Source organism: Toxotes jaculatrix, chromosome 14, assembly GCF_017976425.1.
Source record: "Toxotes jaculatrix isolate fToxJac2 chromosome 14, fToxJac2.pri, whole genome shotgun sequence".
NCBI lineage: Eukaryota > Metazoa > Chordata > Actinopteri > Toxotidae > Toxotes > Toxotes jaculatrix.
In genome coordinates this window covers 20,417,152-20,434,777 of record NC_054407.1, presented here as the reverse complement: position 1 = coordinate 20,434,777, position 17,626 = coordinate 20,417,152, and the positions used below count along the sequence as shown (strand labels likewise).

Sequence of the window (17,626 nt, the reverse complement as noted above, 5' to 3'; positions counted from 1 at the left end):
CATATGGATTTAGGACACACCATTTGATTTTGTTGTGATTTTGAGGTAAACTGCTCACAACTGCTGTAGAAAATTGAGATAAATGTAAGAAAAATTAACAAAACTAGTGTTACCAGTATGAAGGTGGGTTTTGCCTTCAGCTGTTCAGTGGACTCCAGCACAGACTGGTTGTCCTTGGCAGCTTCCGTGTATAACTCCCATACACATCTACTCCCTAAATCCATAAAAAAAAATGAGGCATTTCAAATGCTCCATTGGGCACCATAAAATCTCATAAAAGGATTAAAAATACATTCCCTGTTGAATATTCAGTATGTATAATATACAAAATGTACTATAAAAGCAGGATTGTTACTGTACATAACAGATCAGCACTGAGGAGTATCAAACCTTTAATCTTCTACATGTTTCCAGTTACAAAGACATTTCTTGGAGCCTAATACAGATTCTTTAGTCTGGGTACACTGAACGAACAGGCCCTAAGAAAGTATTGTCATTTAGTTTCTCCATTGTAGGAACAGAGTACGCTGTGGTGGCCTGTGTGTCCTTTCTCCGTTGAACACAGTTCTGATAATGTGCTCTAGAAGCATGCTGGTAAGTACCCAGACAGGTCCTGGGTCCACGATCCGGAGGGTGATGGTGGTGATGACATGAAGACTTCCCTGTGACCTCTGTGATGCCACTGGGGAAGTGATGTTTGCTGATAATGTACCGCAACCTGATGGCCATATTCCCAGTGGAGGTATTTCAGATTTATTCCACTCTCAAATTCAGAAACCACCTGGAGGAGCAAAGAGCACTAATCTGTTCTTATTTCCTTTCACAGATTCTTCGCTGGAGGACTTTTTCAGGAAGCCACACATCTGGACAGGTAATTACCAGAATCTACCTGCTGTCCTTATTTCACACTGATTACACAGATTTAATACAGTTATTCGTGTAAGGTGGTGAATTTGTTGAGGGAGTTTTTTTCAGTTTTAAGAAATTACTTAAGTTTTTCAAATTAAAAAAAAAAACCCTGGAATTTACCATATTTACCATAACATAAAGACTTCCCGATTGGACCTCGGTCCTCTTTGTTTTTGTCTTTGATATGACGGACCTACTGCAAAAAAGAACTTTTATAGTACAGACACAGTTATCCCACACTTTGATACATCAACTCAATCAATGTCCTCTTAGCACAACTGTATTCCTGCTTTTTCCGGGGACGGGCTAGCTTTGGTCTAACTTCATGATTAAAAAATGATACACTATCATTTATTTTGTGGCAGTCAATGTAAAGCATTACTGAAGAAAACTGATTTAAAATAGTTTTTTTTTCTGTTTGATTTTTTAATGGATTTATTCAGTAATGTCTTACATTGACTGCTACAAAATAAATGATAGTATATAATTTTTATAATTCCATACTACACTGTCTTCGAATACTGTTTTAGAGTTTAATGTAGGAAATAAATTTGTTATACTTAATCATTTTACACTTAACACATAAAAACAAACATATTTTGTATTTATTTTGTCTGATTGAGTATACTTCATTTTGTCACTTTAGCAGTGTGAACATGTCATACTCAGAGCCTGCTTTAGAGTTAGTATGTATGTATGTGTTCATATGGATTTATCATGAAGTTAGACCATACTAGCACCCCCCCAAAAAAGCAGGAGCTGAATGCATGAATTTTGGGTCTTTTTTTTTTTGGTAACATTTATTCCTTTAACCAAGAAAAGTGATTTTCAATTTTCAAAGAGAGAACTATGACCTGGATGAATGAGAACATTCACAGACAAGAAAAGTGAAGCACACAATGCCCACAAAGTGCCAGATTTTGATAAAAAGAATTTATGTTTTTAAAGTGTGTAAATGTATAAACGCAAAGCTTCACTGTGACATAATTAAGCAAGTAACAGCTATGGATTGTACAAAGGACCAGGTGAAAATTTAGTATCCTCCGATGATGGTATGTAGTGGAGCCGTATTGTGTTAATGTTTTACAAAACTCTGCTGCAGCTCCTGTGATTCCAAACAAATTGTAATTTAAAACTAATATTTTACACATGTAAAGATAGAACAAAATTTGTTGCAGTGATTTATTTCATGTGGTTTTTGCATATATTTACCACACTGATATCAGATATTCTAATTAATATTTTATTGACTTTAGCCATATTACCCAGTACTATTTGAAAGTAAAATGTCCTAAGTTGGTTTAATAATCTTTCCGTTTTTACAGTGTATCTCAAGTCTTCACTTGTTGAGGCAACTCTTGTGTAGATGCCAATTTTCCAGGTACAGTTTTTCCCCAATCTGAGTAGGACATAATTTCAAAAATAGCCCCAGTGGAAACAAGGTCAAGTGTCAACCAGTGAAGATGTAGCTATGAGCAGGAGATAATTACCAGCAGATGAATGTTTTATTGTATCGAAAAAAACCCAAAACAACAGTATGATCTTTATGTGGAATAGATGACAGAAAACCGCTGCTCAGTTCAGGCTATATTTAAAGAAGTTGCTTTAATACAAGTGACGTAGTTCCCTTTTACTGTAAACAGTGACTCACAAGCATATCTCCTCAAGACAAGGAGCTTATTGTCAGAGTTCATTGTAGAAAACGTTTCCAAGAATCAAATCATATTTTCTTTTCTTGCAGCACCAAACCAAGAAATGACTTGATAGTTGTAGGTAAATACACTGTATAAAACATACTCTCAGGTCTGTGTGGATATATAGACATCTTTGTATATTTGTGGAAACACAGAGACTTTGACCTGTGGTTCCACTGTAAAGTGCAGTTTCTGTGGTGCAGCAGTGTTGGAGTCTTTGGTAGCTGGGGAGGAGTTCAGAGGATCCGGGGCACCAATTTTCATCCTCATTCTCACAAGAAAGGTAAAGTTAAAAGTTTACATTTGTTGTTCTAACAAGCAGTCTCCCAGTCTGCTCTTGTAGTCCACATACTTGTCTTGTGTCTTTATGTGGAAAAAGTCCATACTGCTCTCTAGGTTCACCAGAAAAGGAGCACGGAGAACGCAACCAAAGCCACGGCGACGTGTTTCTGGCTGCATGTGTGCCATCCTGTGCAGCCATTGCTACGTGGTGAAGGCCTGTCGTCGTCGTCCACGTGGCTGTAGTCGGACGGCTGGCTGCTCGCCGAGCACTGGACCAGGGGCATCTGGTAGGATGTGGCCCGCTTCTCCGGCCGGTCCGGGCTGGAGCCGTCACTGGGGCGCTGGCCGTTGTAGAGCAGGTAGCGACCATGGGTGTCCTGCTCCATGCGGAAGAGCTCATACTCTGTGTGGGGGAGCCGGATGCCTAGAGCCACACATCCGTTTGTTACGGTGACATCCTGCTCTACCCCGACCTGCCAGGACCCCTGCACTCCACACTCGTTACCGTTGAAGACGTTGAGGAGGGAGGTGGTGGCCAAGTCCATGGGCGTCACTCTCATGTGGTTCACTACAGAAAGGAAGACATGAGAAGACCTGTTGGCTCCAGTCGCAGGTAGACGTAGTGGCTGAAGGTTTAGAGTCTGATGGTGCAACAGACACCATCAAACTTTAAATTACACAAGTCTATGAAACAATGGGCCTCATGCAAGAACCACTCCCATGAACAGATGTGTTCTTAAGTGGTACAGACGAGTTTGCTCTGATGATATGCCACTGCCAACTCTATTATTAATATTTTCTAATTTAATTGTTTTGGCAATAAAACTACTGACAGTGTCAAACTTGTCATCTTTTTCTCTGCTGACGTCTGACAGCGGGACATGAAGCTGCGCAGTGTGAAATTCTTCTATCTCCTGTGTGACACTTTTGTGAATCAAACAAGAAACAAAAAAGGCTATGTTTGGCTCGCTGATTATGTTCATGACGTAACATCATGCACAGACACCTGCTCATGAACAGGTGGTTTTCATCAGGCCGAAACCAGTGATTTATGATAGTTACATAGAGTTTGGTGAGTCTGATTGGAACGATATGCTCAAACGTCACAGAGATAAATGTGAAAAGTTCAGGATAAGAACCTGAAAACGATCTTGCATGAGGCCCTCTCTGCTTGGGTGTTAGTTTTGGCCATTGTTTGTATTTATTCTGATAACATTGCTCCTGTTGCTTGATAACAAGTTCCCAGATTTAAAATTATAATTAATGAGTAGAGTGTTACCATAATAAATATATACAGTGACCAAACGTATGCAACTAAAAGCCAGGTTGTAATAAACAGGAACATCCCAGTAAGGCTTCACTTTACTATAAAGACTTGAAACGGGGAAAAAGTTAGCCTGCGTGTCTGGAGGTAATAAAATCCACCAACCAGCAGCTCTGTAGATCACTAATTTACAGATTATATATCGTTTATTAAATCCAGATTTAATCCCACAGATTTTGTTTCTATAAGAAAGAACCAGGCAAGCTGCTCCCCCTGCTCCCAGTCTTTATGGTAATCTAAGGTAACCATCTCCTGACTGTAGCTTCACATTTACCGAACAGACATGAGCAATTCAATGAAATCTTGACTTAATAAAAACCTCCCAGAATAGTGAGTTGAGAGAATATCACCCAGTTACCTTTGAAGACAAAGTCTGTCCCGCCCATAACTCGGGTGGAGTGAAGCCCTCGGCTGTAGCGTCCGCGGGCGTAGATGGTGAAGGTGGGGTGTTTACAGACAGGGTCAGAGTAGTGGTAGTAGTGGCCCTCCCAGGTGTGGTTGTTGTCATGGAAGATGAAGTGGCGGGTGAGGAAAAGGACCTCAGGGCGGACCTCACAGCGCTGGCTCACCCACTGACCATATAAACCCACAGTCAGGTCAGCCCGCGGAGGCAGGATGGGAGGGTGGAACTCATCAGAGCGGTAGATGATACGACAGGCGATGCAGCCGTGGTCATGGTTCTGGACATAAAGACAGAGGAAGATGTTACAATGAATGTTATTATAAAGAGAATATAAAAAATTTATATTTTAAAATCTAAGAATAAACCACTGCTACCACTTCAACAAGCAATTAAAATGAACACTGCTGATTTACAGATAAAATTTAAGGACAATTTGGCTTGGGAGATGTTACATTGGCCAGGTGTTGTCATATTTTTTAAAACTAAAATCATTAATATGATGTGACTAGCACAGAATTGAAAGCAGGACATCTGGACAGGTAAAGGACCTGAAGTTTACAGATGAACCTGAATCAAAAAGCTGCTGAGGCTGTAAACTGCTTCAAGAGTTCAAGTTGCCACTCAACATCACGGTACAAAAATCCGGCATGTTCAATGAAAACTGTCAGTGTGGAGCACTTTAGTAATCCATCACCAGTATATTGTGACGGCTGGCATCTGTTCAGAGGTGAGGGAGGAAAAACTATTTCCTTCGGCCTGAACCTCTGGAGTGTTGGAAGCCAGACAAGGTTCCAGCATTTTCTCAGAGTGATCACATCATTTCACAGTAAAAGACAGATGTCTGGTCAAACAAAAGCCCTGACACAGGAAGCAGCAAGTCCAGAATTCATGCTCCACACAAACAAGACTAGGACATCCTCTATTCACCCTGTTATTGACAAAAGAGGGTTTGTAAATCCATTAATGACCATTAATCATATTCAATTCACATAATTTCTGGTTTAGAGGAGCCCCCGGAGCAGCATGTGATCATAGTATCCACAGACAGGACAGCTGTGCGTCTCTGGCTGCTGAAAAGACTTGAAGTCCTGGTGGATTCCAGGCTGGAAGCCTTCATGCTATATTCCACAAAATCTTTTCCAAGGACCAAACTCCAGGGAGGCGGAGGAGTTTTTGTTATTTGAGGGTGGTCAGAATTTAAGACCTAACCTTCCTGACCCAGTCACTCTTTTCCCAGACAACATTAAGTCTGCATGAGATTTATGGGGAGTTTAAATAATAAGAAATGCAGAATGCTAAAGAGGAAGGGGAGTGGAGGGGGTGGGGGGCAGGAGTATCACTACATCCCACAGATGAGATAATCCCAGTGCAGCTCTATAACCGCCTCTGAGTGAGAGGTTAATGGGACGACTGGAAGAGAGGCCTCCTGGGAATCCAGCACTGTGTGCATGAGAGAGCAGTGTATTTTTATACACTGGTGCGTATCTCAGCACTTATGCATATGAGTAGGAAATATGCATGTAGAGGGGCAAAAGTAATGAATACAGTATGCAGCGAGCAAAATATGTTTGTATATTTTTGCATACATATACATCATAAACTCTATTGGTCAAAAGTTTTGGAACACCTCTGTTTTTCCAGTTGCTATTCAAATTTTCAGAATTCAGCGTCTCAGCGTTTCTAAGATTGGAACAAATAAAAAGCATAGAACAAAAAAACAATTGGAAATTTTAAAAACATATTGTCCTTATAATGTGTCAGAGGGTGTACTTTACCAATTTCTTTTTTTTTTCTTTTTAGTTTTTGGTAGCCTATACTTTTGTCTTGGGCAGTTTAATGCTTACCTTTGTACCATTTAAGGTTATCCACTGCTGGATACAGATATTTTTTTAGGTAAATTAATATAATTTTCAGTACCTAAATGTAATTCTCACCTTAATTGTACCCATTTTTGGTTTAGCTGTATGTCATCAGCATCACTAGGCTTTCCTCTAAGCAAACGCAAATTCTGAACAAACAAATGCTTTTTGTTAATTAAAAAAAAAGCCCACATGAGAGTGGTATCATCTCATTTAACTCTCAGTGTACTTCCCAAAATGTCTAATTATATCTTTAAGGTTTCAGACGGGAGTGTTTGCCTTGGTTAAAAAGTCTCTCATGGCCATGGGGGTTGCAGTTTGCTTGCATCACCTCAGCTCTGTCTTAGAGCCCAGATGTGTATTTTCTCAACTCTTGACAGCAAACAAAATCACAGGAAGCGTTAAACTGAACTCAAGGCTTACAATCAGTTTCATATTAGCACATCGTCTTCCCTTGACATCTCTCCTTCAGTAAGACCTGTAGGGATATCTGAAGTAAAATAAGTCAGCCCCTCAGCAAAGAAACGTGGCAAGAGATTTGGGCTGCAACTAACGATAATTTTTTATTTAATTCTTCTGAATCATCAATTAATTGTTTGAACAATCTAAGACAAAGAAAAACTGCAGATCTGCTAAACTGAGCTGGAACCAGGCAATGTTTTTCTTGAACCATGATTTGAATGACTGACTGATTATCAAAGTCATTGCCAGTTATTCATCTGTGAGCTGTTCTGAATCAACTGATATATTGTTTAAGCCCTAGAATAGTTGGACACAGTTTTTGCTGGAAGCAAAGCAGTTTATACCCTTACTGGAACTAAAGAAAAATGAGGAAATGAGGGAGGATATTACTGTCTTAGCTTCATATAAAATTACATTAATTCATTTCATTTTTTTACTACACTGGCCAGCAGATCAAGGAGAATTAGAAGTGAATTTTGCTTTGTTTGGCAACTATTCTTTCATTTGGGCATTTTGGGGATTAGCGCCACAGTTCAGAGGAGGACAACGTCCAAATGCCAACATTTTACGGGGAACAGAAACAACACCAGGTTTTAAAATGCTTCTTTAGAAACCTGTTGGTGTTAGCATAAACATTACACCCATGTTTCTCTGTGTTGGCATCCTTAAAGCTTGACCAGCATCATTCCTGTAAGATGACTTATCAGGAATTCATAACAAGAGTCTTATCTTACACTGACTGGCTTCATTGCTCAACGTTTAAATGTATTTTAGGGGCTTATAGGATTAACATAACGTAAACAAAACTCAGGAAGGCATAATGCATCTTCACAACTGAGCCTCTGCATGAGGGATACGTGTAAAAACATGATAACTGCTGAAACACTGAGACACTTCACCAACAACAGCCATAGAAAAAAACACAGATCGCTTCCTTACAAGGGTCATTATCAAGTGGCCATTACTCTGCCTCAGTGACGCAGCAGCAAACCAGGCGACAAAAAACAGAGAAAACAAAGTTAAAAACAAAGTCTGCGGCCTTGCCCTTGCATCACTGCTGAGATCCGCCCAATAACCACAATTTGCTGGCACCAGCAAATGTTGTGGACTGCGACCAGCTCTGGGTACCCAGCTTAAGATTAATGGATTGGATAGTCACCATGGCAATAAAAAAATCCCTGAAAAAGAAACCATTACAACCTCTGGAAATGGTCATGCTGAGAGTACCTCAGTGCAGGAAGGAGTGAGGTATTTTCTACTAATGTTCACCAGAAAAATATAGATTTTATAACCTAATTTACTGTATGTGTTCAGCTGATGACCAACTGGACTCAAAACTGACCAAATCTATAAAATTACTCAACATTTAGATGTCCAAAAACGCCTATAATCCCTGCTTGTATTATTATTGAAGCATATTAACAACCTTAAAGGGTCAGTTCAACCAAATTACAAAATAACATATTTCCTCATTTATCTCCAATGGGATCTAGCCATGCAAATATGCATGCAAATAATGCTGGTGGTGCTGAGGTTTTGAGTTATCTGCTTAAGAGTTTTTAGCTTTCAGCTGGATACAGTGGAGGCCAGTATAATTTCACTTTAGTTGCTCACAGCATAAAAAAAAAAAAAAAATAAATTTAAAGCTGTATTTTTTTTAACCATTTTTTTTACTTGGTGCTGGGTCTGTATCAGGTGGTCAGAATAAGAATGCATTTATGTTAAAAAAAAACAGCTAGCTGCTACTTTTAAAGAGGTTGATGTGACTGAACCGAAAAATTAAAGCTGCAGGTCGTAAAACTAAAACAAGTTGAAAGAAGCTAAAATGTTCCACAGAGCCACAGAGAGAGTAGGATGATAAGTCTGTGAGTTTGTCAAAACATTGACACCTTTAACATCAAAGTTATTTGAACCATTGTTTATATAAAAAACATTGATTAGTGCAGCTTTGGAAAAAAAAAAAAGAACACCATCAACAGCATCATCTCCTGCCAGAAAAAATGCCCCAGTTAATCCCGATAATCAAAAAAACACACTGTGAACAGTTTATACTGGACCTACTTTCTGCCAAAGAAATGGTTCCAATGAAAACTATTAACAGCATGTTCTTCTGATTATGCACAATAACACTGTTGGACACTGATTCTGGAAAGAGATGCTGCTGCTGTTAATTTTTAAAAGCAATTTTTTAAATGCTGTGAGCACCACAAGTGGAATTTCATTCACCTCCACTGAAGTGGGGTGGCAGCAGAAATTGTAGACGTGTGTATCTCAAATCTCAGGAAGTTAAAGGAAAACTATCTGCTTCACCGGTGGTGATTGTTTACTTATGTAAGTGAGAAAGTAAGACAATTCCTGAACTCAGAACTTCACTTCAGTAAAAGTGTTGGCAGAAAAATGTACTAAAATGATCAAAAGACAAAAGACTCAGACTCACTCAAGTACTGACTCAAGTTTTGCAATGTTTAATAAATGTCAGGGTAGTTTCTAACAAACGTGAATCAATTTTTAAACGTAATCTGACCTGCAATTATCAGCTAGCGATATTACATGAAGATGTACAATATTTCTCTCTGAAATGCAGTGAAATAAAAGTAGAATACAATGGAAATGCTCATGTAAAGTACAAGTACCTCAAATCTGTACTAATGTACAATACTTGAGTAAAGGTACTTAGTTACTCTCCACCACAGAGCATGGTTGGATACCACCAGAAATGAGATACTGGTTTATTTGTAAATTTGGTGAACTGACTTTATAAGGCAATGCTGTAATTATGTTTAACTGCAACTAAAAGCGAGTTACAGCTCCACCAACATCCGATATATTACTTTTTATTCAAAAAAGATGGAGGAGAAATAGAGCACATGCAACACGTTGATTTGAGCCTCAGGCATGCATGAAATCAGTCCTGGTATGTGCTCTCTGGAATAATTCATATGGCCGCATGATTCCAAATTCTAGGAATACCACATGTTGATCGCTCCCAGAGATAGGCCGGGTTTCACGTTGCGCCTCTGTGGGCTAGAGGGGCTTAAGGAGAGCAGCTCTGGTCATTACAGCACCACAGGGGAGCTGGTCTGATCACAGCTCCTCACTCCACACACAGTTTACATTCTGATCAGCAACACCAAGCCCCATCATCCCCGTACAAATGGATGTTTATTTAGACAACAGACCCGAACAGGATTTCATTGTAATCTCCGTGGATGGTGACAGTGAAAACATCACTCTAGGGTTTCATCCAGCGGCGAAACTGCTGTTCAGCAGTGTAAATAGAGAAATTACATCCCGTAAGCACAGCGGAGGGAAGAAAGGGCTCTTTCTAAGGCTAGATATGGGAGAAGAAACCAGCATATCCATAGTTTCTGGTTTCCACAAGTGCAAATGTTTAGTGTATAAGGCTCTAAGGGCATGATTGTTGACATTCACTGATCCTTAATTTGATTTTGATCCATCAGTATTTAAAGTTTTAAGCTATTTGGTGTCACAGGTAGGTGGAGATTATAGACTGTAACAAGTTCTTAATCAATGAAAATTACTATAAATTGAGATTCCAGCAGGCTACACTTCTAAAATCTAAAGACTTACTATCAAATATTGTTTTACGGTCGGTTTTAAGGTCTGTTTAAGATGTTTTTGGTGTGTGTGATCTTTGCAGAGCAGAGGCTCCACACAGTGGGAGTGGAGGTCAGCAGAGGTTACTCCCTGAGCCGCGCACTCCGGACAGAACACAAAACCCTTCCTTTGACCTGGTCGTACGTTCCAAAGAACACAAAAGGCAGTTCGCAGGTGGGAAGGGTTCTCATCTTGCACTGGTGACTCGTACTGTAAGTATGTCGGGGAGGGGGGGGCACCTGCACAGGGCGGGTTTTTTGTCCATTTGCAGCCCTCCCCGGGCCAAAACAAACTTTGTGAGACCTTGAGTACAGACATTCCAATAGGTCAATGGTTGGTTTGATTATCATTAACTGCAGTTTTAATTGGCAAAAAGAAACAAACATTTACCTTAAATTCCCTCTTTGCCCTCGCATCAAACGACCATGAATCCTGCTCAATCAATGAAACGTAAAGGTACCCTGTGGAGTTTTTGACCACTAGGAGTGCTGTAGCTGGAGCAATATTTTTTATCAGTGGGTCTTAAAGTTAAAGTTCACGTGCTTGCAGGCATGCCAAAGATTTCACTCCACTGATAGTTGGTGGCAGCATCATGCACAAAAATGAAGAAAAAGACTAAAGAAGAGGTTTACGAATATATGTAAGACTTTCAGGATACACACTGAATCTAAATATAACTTTTGACTGCTTAAAAGAAAACTCCACAGGGCACCTTTAAGTTAAGTATGCAAATATCTAAATCACTACCATTGTAGCTTGTGACCCCTTAATACAGAGAAATGTCTATCGAGAGTCTGTGAGAAGTTCAACCAAACATTTATTTTCCCTCTTTCAGCCCATTTGAATTGGTTTTCAGGGGCCTAAGCAGATGAAACTATCCTTCATTTGACAAGAAAGTAGCAAAAAGTAAATACTGAAGAAATGTCTAAAACATTAAGCATAATCTTGTGTTGCACAATTCTGTTTTTTCTTGCTTACTATCCCAGTAATCATCTCACAAAACTTCTTCATCTTGCAAACTCCTACAGGAGGAAAACCAATCCGTCTACAAAATTCCAGCTCCCCTGAAAAAAAAAATGGCAGAAGGAACTGACCTTGGCGTTTTGCAGGGCGGTCTGGTAGCTGGACGGCTTGTAGTACAGCCTCTGCGACGGCTCGGTGTGGATATCTCCTAGAAACAGCTCCTCCACCAGGTGATCCAGGTTGTGATGCAGGTACTGCTTCTCCACCCTCAGCAGCTGCAGCTCATGCATGGCAAAGTTAAGCTCCCTGGAGCAGTCGTAGCCGCCCTCCTCGCTCCACAGTTCGTAGATCACATTGGGCTCCCAGGGACCCTTCACTGCCCCTCGGCAGCTGTGGTTGAGCCTCTGGCTGAGCTCTTTGGCCACGGTGGCTGTGTGACACACCATCTGGACACGGTGGAGGTGGTACTCCGCCTCTGTGCCGCCGCGGATGATCCAGGAGGCCTGGCGTAAGCGCAGACGACCCCGAATTACCAGAGTGTAGGTGGGTTTGGTGCAGTGATTGTCCTCGTAGTAGAACTGGTGAGCCTGGAAGGTGTTGTTGGAGTAGAAACTGTAGGATCGCGTTAAGAACTCTGGTCCTGGTCTCACCTCACAGCTGCAACAGAAAACACAGGAGCTCAGGAACAGTTTGCACATCAGTTATTGTTTAGAGTCTTTGTAGAAATTTAAAGAAAGCTGAAAGGAAAAATGATCTATCTAATCTATCTATTATAGGACGGGCCCAAAAAGCATTATCTATCCCTTAAACTATTTTAGGACATGTCATGTTTTAATGCCCTTGTTTCAAAACCTATAAAAATAAGGATGTACAGAAAACATAAGTTCATAGTTGTTTACCTGGTGGACACCCAGTGACCTTCTACATTGGGAGGCATCTGCACAGTTATGCGGGCTCCATTGTGAAGGTGCTTCAACATGTGGTGGCACTGGGAGTCTTTACCTGACCGGCCAAAGGTTTTCTCCAGGGAGAGGCGGCTGGAGCGTCCGTCTGAGTAGTGAAGAGAGGAACCCTCAGCCCAGCCTGTGAGAACATCAGTGACAATGAAGATTTAACTTAAACAGTGGAGATTGCTCATTGACTCCCCCTTTTTTTGGGATGCTTGTTTGGAAAAAAGCAATATAAAAATGGATTTCATCCATGACATTTGTGTCTTACATGGGAACATTTCAGGATTGAAAGAAGGCGAGCAACTTTCATGATGAGGAAGCAGAGATGGGAATGAGAGGTATTACAAAGATGTTTTCGAGTTTGCTGACAAGGATTCAAATAATTTTCCAGTTAAAGAATTTCCAATTTTAGGGATATAGGAGTTTTCATTTATTTATCTTTGAGTGACAGTTATGGTTATGTGTGCGCATTGAAATCCTATAAGTTGACAATGAAAAAATTCAAACCATAAACATGACAATGCTGACGATAATTGATGCTAGAAGTCCCATACAGCAGCGTGTCAACCTGAGCTGTTTGCCACGAGGTTGAAATGCTGAATTAACAACTGAAGAATCTGTTTAGTTTGGAAGAGCTTTTTCTTTTAGAGCTTTACATCCTAATAAATGAGGCATAACTCTTTTCAAGGCAGCTAATAAGAAAGTTAATTACATTCAGATCCTAAAGAAAAAGCAGTGGTCTTTTTAGCTTTAAGTTAGATCTCATGTTTTCAATATACCATGCCTCTTTGAAGTGTTTAGAGGGTTTATTTCAGTCATTTTAACTCATGTCATCACCCAGGGATTACAGGGCTTTATCAGTGACCTCCAACACCTGGTATGAGCTGAGTCTTTATGGGTTAATATTAGCTGATCATGTGAGGAAAAGGCAAAACTTGGATGCCAAAGTAGAAGAACTAACAAGCTACTTTCTGCCCTCACATCACACTTGAACAAACACCAAAACAAACTCTGACATCAAGCTGCAAGCAAAGTTAAAAGGACGTGAGCGGCAATTCGAAAACTCTCAGTTCCTATCCTGTCCGCGTTGCCTCGAAGCACCACATGAAACAACAATACCTTCAACAATGAGCTGAGCTTAAGGGGATAAAATATCGGAAATGAAAGCATTTTCAAAGCCTGCAGCCAAAGAAAAGCCCTGAAGCTCACATTCCAGGGAGGATTTATTCCATGTAATACTCTAATATCATCAAAATCTACCTTGAAATATGAAGACTTTGCATTAAATTTTTTCTATCAGACCCGACTTGCCTGGCAATATCATTTAACACCGAGGAATGCCGCTGCGGTCGCCTCTGCGCTTTTAATTTGAGACTAATAACACCAACGGAGGAACAAAAACATCTGATTAAAAGGAGCCAAAAGCCCCATGAAGAACAAAGATCCATCCAGCTGTTTTACACCCAGAGAGGCAGCTCCTATGTGTGTTAGCCGAGGCTCGTGTGTAAATCACCACATCACAGCGTTCCTCAGTGGAAACACTGGACAGTGGGGAGACATGATCCCCGGACTCAGCTGGCGGCATTAGTAACGCTGCTCTGCTGGCTGGAGCTGTGTTAAAAATCAAAGAGAAGGCCTCATAGTTTGCTGCATGTTAAATGTGTGAGTGTGTTTGTGTGTGACAGGCTTTTTTTCTTTTTTTTTTGCACCTGCAGTCGGCCTGGACCAGAGGGAAAGACCCTGAGTGGCTGCCAACAACTTGTTTTCACAATGAGCAGAGCAGAAACTACCAGTGAGTACGTGTGATTTTAAAAAGGAAACCTGCTGTGATGTGTAATACAAACACACTTTTAACCTCACTGACGTTTCCGCCGGTCAAAGACCACCGCAGGTTTCATGACAGGTGAATTTCAGGGCAGGATACACACACACATACACACACAGACCCGCACACAAATGCACAAAACAAATGCCATATTGAAAACAAATGTGTGACTGTAGGCATGGAACAGATGCACACTCATTCATTTTTCTCAAAAGTGAAAAAAATACAAGCATATAAACAACTGCAGCTGGTTAAATTACAACCTTTATCAAATTATCAACATTATGAAACAATTACTAACCTAAATTTGCTTAAATTTCACTGGTTCCCGCCTCTCACATATAAACATTAGCTGATTTTAGTCATCTATGAATGTTGATTCGGTATTTTGAATGCCTTTCGACTGTCAATCAGACAAAGCTCTTCATTTGGAGATGTCACATTAGACTTTTGATTAATTTTCGCTATTTTCAAACGTTTTACAGCCTTAACAACTGATCAGTCTATCAAGAAAACCTGACTGGATTAATTTATAATGAAAATAATTGTTAGTGACACTGACAATAGCTACGATAATAAACGGAAACATCTAACCTGAAGTTCAACCAACAGCTGTCTTATCAACCACATCTCTCTCTTCCTCTGCAGATGGAGTTCTCATCACATGATCTAAGAGTGGTGCTTCGGTCACATGACAACAGGTGGTCATGTATATATGGCTGACATTGTTGACCCCTGTCCCTGAAGATGAGAAACGGCTGGAAGCTCCAGAAAAAGCTTGTGAGTGGACATTATTCTCTTGAGATAGTCTGGTTATGTATTTTAGGTCATTTCAGCCCCTCAAACAACACCAGAGACTGAAAAGAGTCAATAACAAACTGATTCTTTTATGTTAGTGATGATGAACAGATTTTTTTTTTCTTGGGGATATTAAAGATTTTGTTTCAAGTCCATTCACACACAGTATTAACTGAAGGGAATAATTCAGTTTAAGTCATGTTTGAGTTGAGACATTTAACTCAGGGCCTCAACCAAAACACTGACAAGCTCCAAAAATTCAGACAAGTGATGTCTGCTTGACAACAGGACCGGGATTATCACCTGATGTTTTGTGCAGCTTTCGAGGAATCCTGAGTAATCTACGACCATGTTAACAGAGATGCAGTGGAATATTTTGGATGCATATAAAGCATTTCAGGAATTTAGTTTGCAAATGCTTGTGCTGTTGAATAAAGAAGTCTGAAATGGTTCAGAATCAATCTCTACAATCTAAAAACGTATCTCCTGTATCTAAAAAAATGCGTCAGTTTCCTTCCCAGCGTTCAAACAAACTGCAGACTTTCCTGTTTCTTCTCACATAAAAAGCTGCGGAGCACTGACAAGTAAACTAATATGTGTATAACTTCAATAAATTTTTAAAAAATAAGCGTGTGCTGTATTTTTCTGTTTTTAATGGCAGACATGGGTAAATGAAGCAATGCTGCGTCTCATGTTCGCTCGTTTGATTTGATGTCAAACTGTGCAGCAGCGATAGAGCTGATCCAGAGTCAGCTGCATCAGACCAACACTTGTTTAAGAATCACTTGTGGCTTGGTGAAAATAGGAAAATTATAATGAAACATGAGCTTTATTTACAGCAATTTTAAACACAGTTACAAATCTTTTTTACAAAGAGTTATATTAGATCAAAGCCAAAAGTGAACCAGCTCAAAATGGAAAACAGACTTGCAGGGAAATAAATGGGGAAATAATTAAAAGGAGGTTATGTGTAGCCAGTTTGTAAAATTACTTTTTAAGAGGAAGCGTCATGTGTCTCCTTCTCTACTCATTTAACAAGTGTTGAACATGTGAGTAGTGGGAGTTTCTCCCAATAGCTTTCTTTACAAATAATTGAAAAAAACCCTCCTCCCTCATTAGGGCATTAATCAGACTGGATCGACTCGAACCCTCTCCTCTGGTCCCTCGCTGCTGCTGCTGCTGCTGCTGCTTTCCCAAACTGCTGCTCTCTATCTGAATCAAAGCGCCCACAAAACTCCCAGAGCTCTAAACCACAGAGAACATTTCCAGTTGGCCTGATCCCACTGGTGAGGTAAGCACTGGGACCCCTGACAAGAAGAGAGACTCCACATCATTTATGGGAAGAGAAAAAAAAATCCAGAAGTGCCAGAGCAGAGACCAGACAAAGGGCTGTTCTTTGTGTTATCTCAGAATTTGGCAGCGACCATGCAGGACTTGATGAGGGTAGAGAAAATAACACAACACTCTGAAGGACTTTAAAGTAACTAAATCCAGAGGTGGGAACTAAGTAAGTACAGTAAAACAACTTTAAAGACAGAGCTGGTGCTTGAGAATGTCTGTTTTGGAAAAGTTTCTGTTGTTTCTATGTATATTTGACTTGACTAACTAATAAGAGCCGGCTCTTTCGGCACCCAACAGCTCTTCAAATTGTTTTGTTGATTAAATTAAATAACATTTTGAGGCAATACTAAAGTATGAATATTTTTGGACTATTATGAAGCCTGACTATACTATGACCATATTAAATGAAATTTGGAGGCCGTATGACTTTTTTTGGCTGATTCTGATGCCTTACTATAGTATGAAGTTTTTTATGACATTTTGAGGTCATGCTAAAGTATGACTTTTTTGTCCGATTTTGATGCCTTACTACTATGACGTTTTTTATGACATTTTGAGGTGAAAAAAAATTGTGACTTTTTTTGGCCGATTTTGACGCCTTACTATACTATGACGTTTTTTATGACATTTTGAGGTGAAAAATTTTTTTGACTTTTTTTGGCCGATTTTGACGCCTCACTATACTATGACAATTTTTATGACATTCTGAGGTGAAAAAAAATTGTGACTTTTTTTGTCCGATTTTGACGCCTTACTATACTATGACGTTTTTTATGACATTTTGAGGTGAAAAAAATTTTTGACTTTTGGCCGAAAAAAACACCTTACTATACTATGACGTTTTTTATGACATTTTGAGGAAAAAATTTTTTTTGACTTTTCTTTGCCGATTTTGACGCCTTACTATACTATGACGTTTTTTATGACATTTTGAGGTGAAAAAAATGTTTGACTTTTTTTGGCCGAAAAAAACGCCTTACTATACTATGACGTTTTTTATGACATTTTGAGGTGAAAAAATTTTTTGACTTTTTTTGGCCGAAAAAAACGCCTTACTATACTATGACGTTTTTTATGACATTTTGAGGTGAAAAATTTTTTTGACTTTTTTTGGCCGAAAAAAACGCCTTACTATACTATGACGTTTTTTATGACATTTTGAGGTGAAAAAAATGTTTGACTTTTTTTGGCCGAAAAA

The 17,626-nt window shown here is 39.7% G+C and overlaps 1 protein-coding gene across 1 annotated transcript in view; it reads right to left on the bottom strand.

Annotated features, from left to right (window-relative positions):
- Nucleotides 1–375: 375 nt before the first annotated feature.
- Nucleotides 376–17,626, bottom strand: part of LOC121193753 (protein APCDD1-like) — a 56,009-nt gene continuing 38,758 nt past the window's right edge. The window contains exons 2-5 of the mRNA XM_041056212.1: nt 12,414–12,597; nt 11,646–12,171; nt 4,568–4,889; nt 376–3,453 (exon numbers count right to left, since the gene is read on the bottom strand). Coding sequence (XP_040912146.1) covers nt 3,002–3,453; nt 4,568–4,889; nt 11,646–12,171; nt 12,414–12,597 — 1,484 coding nt within the window. The 3' untranslated portion in view covers nt 376–3,001. The remainder of the gene's footprint in view (nt 3,454–4,567; nt 4,890–11,645; nt 12,172–12,413; nt 12,598–17,626) is intronic.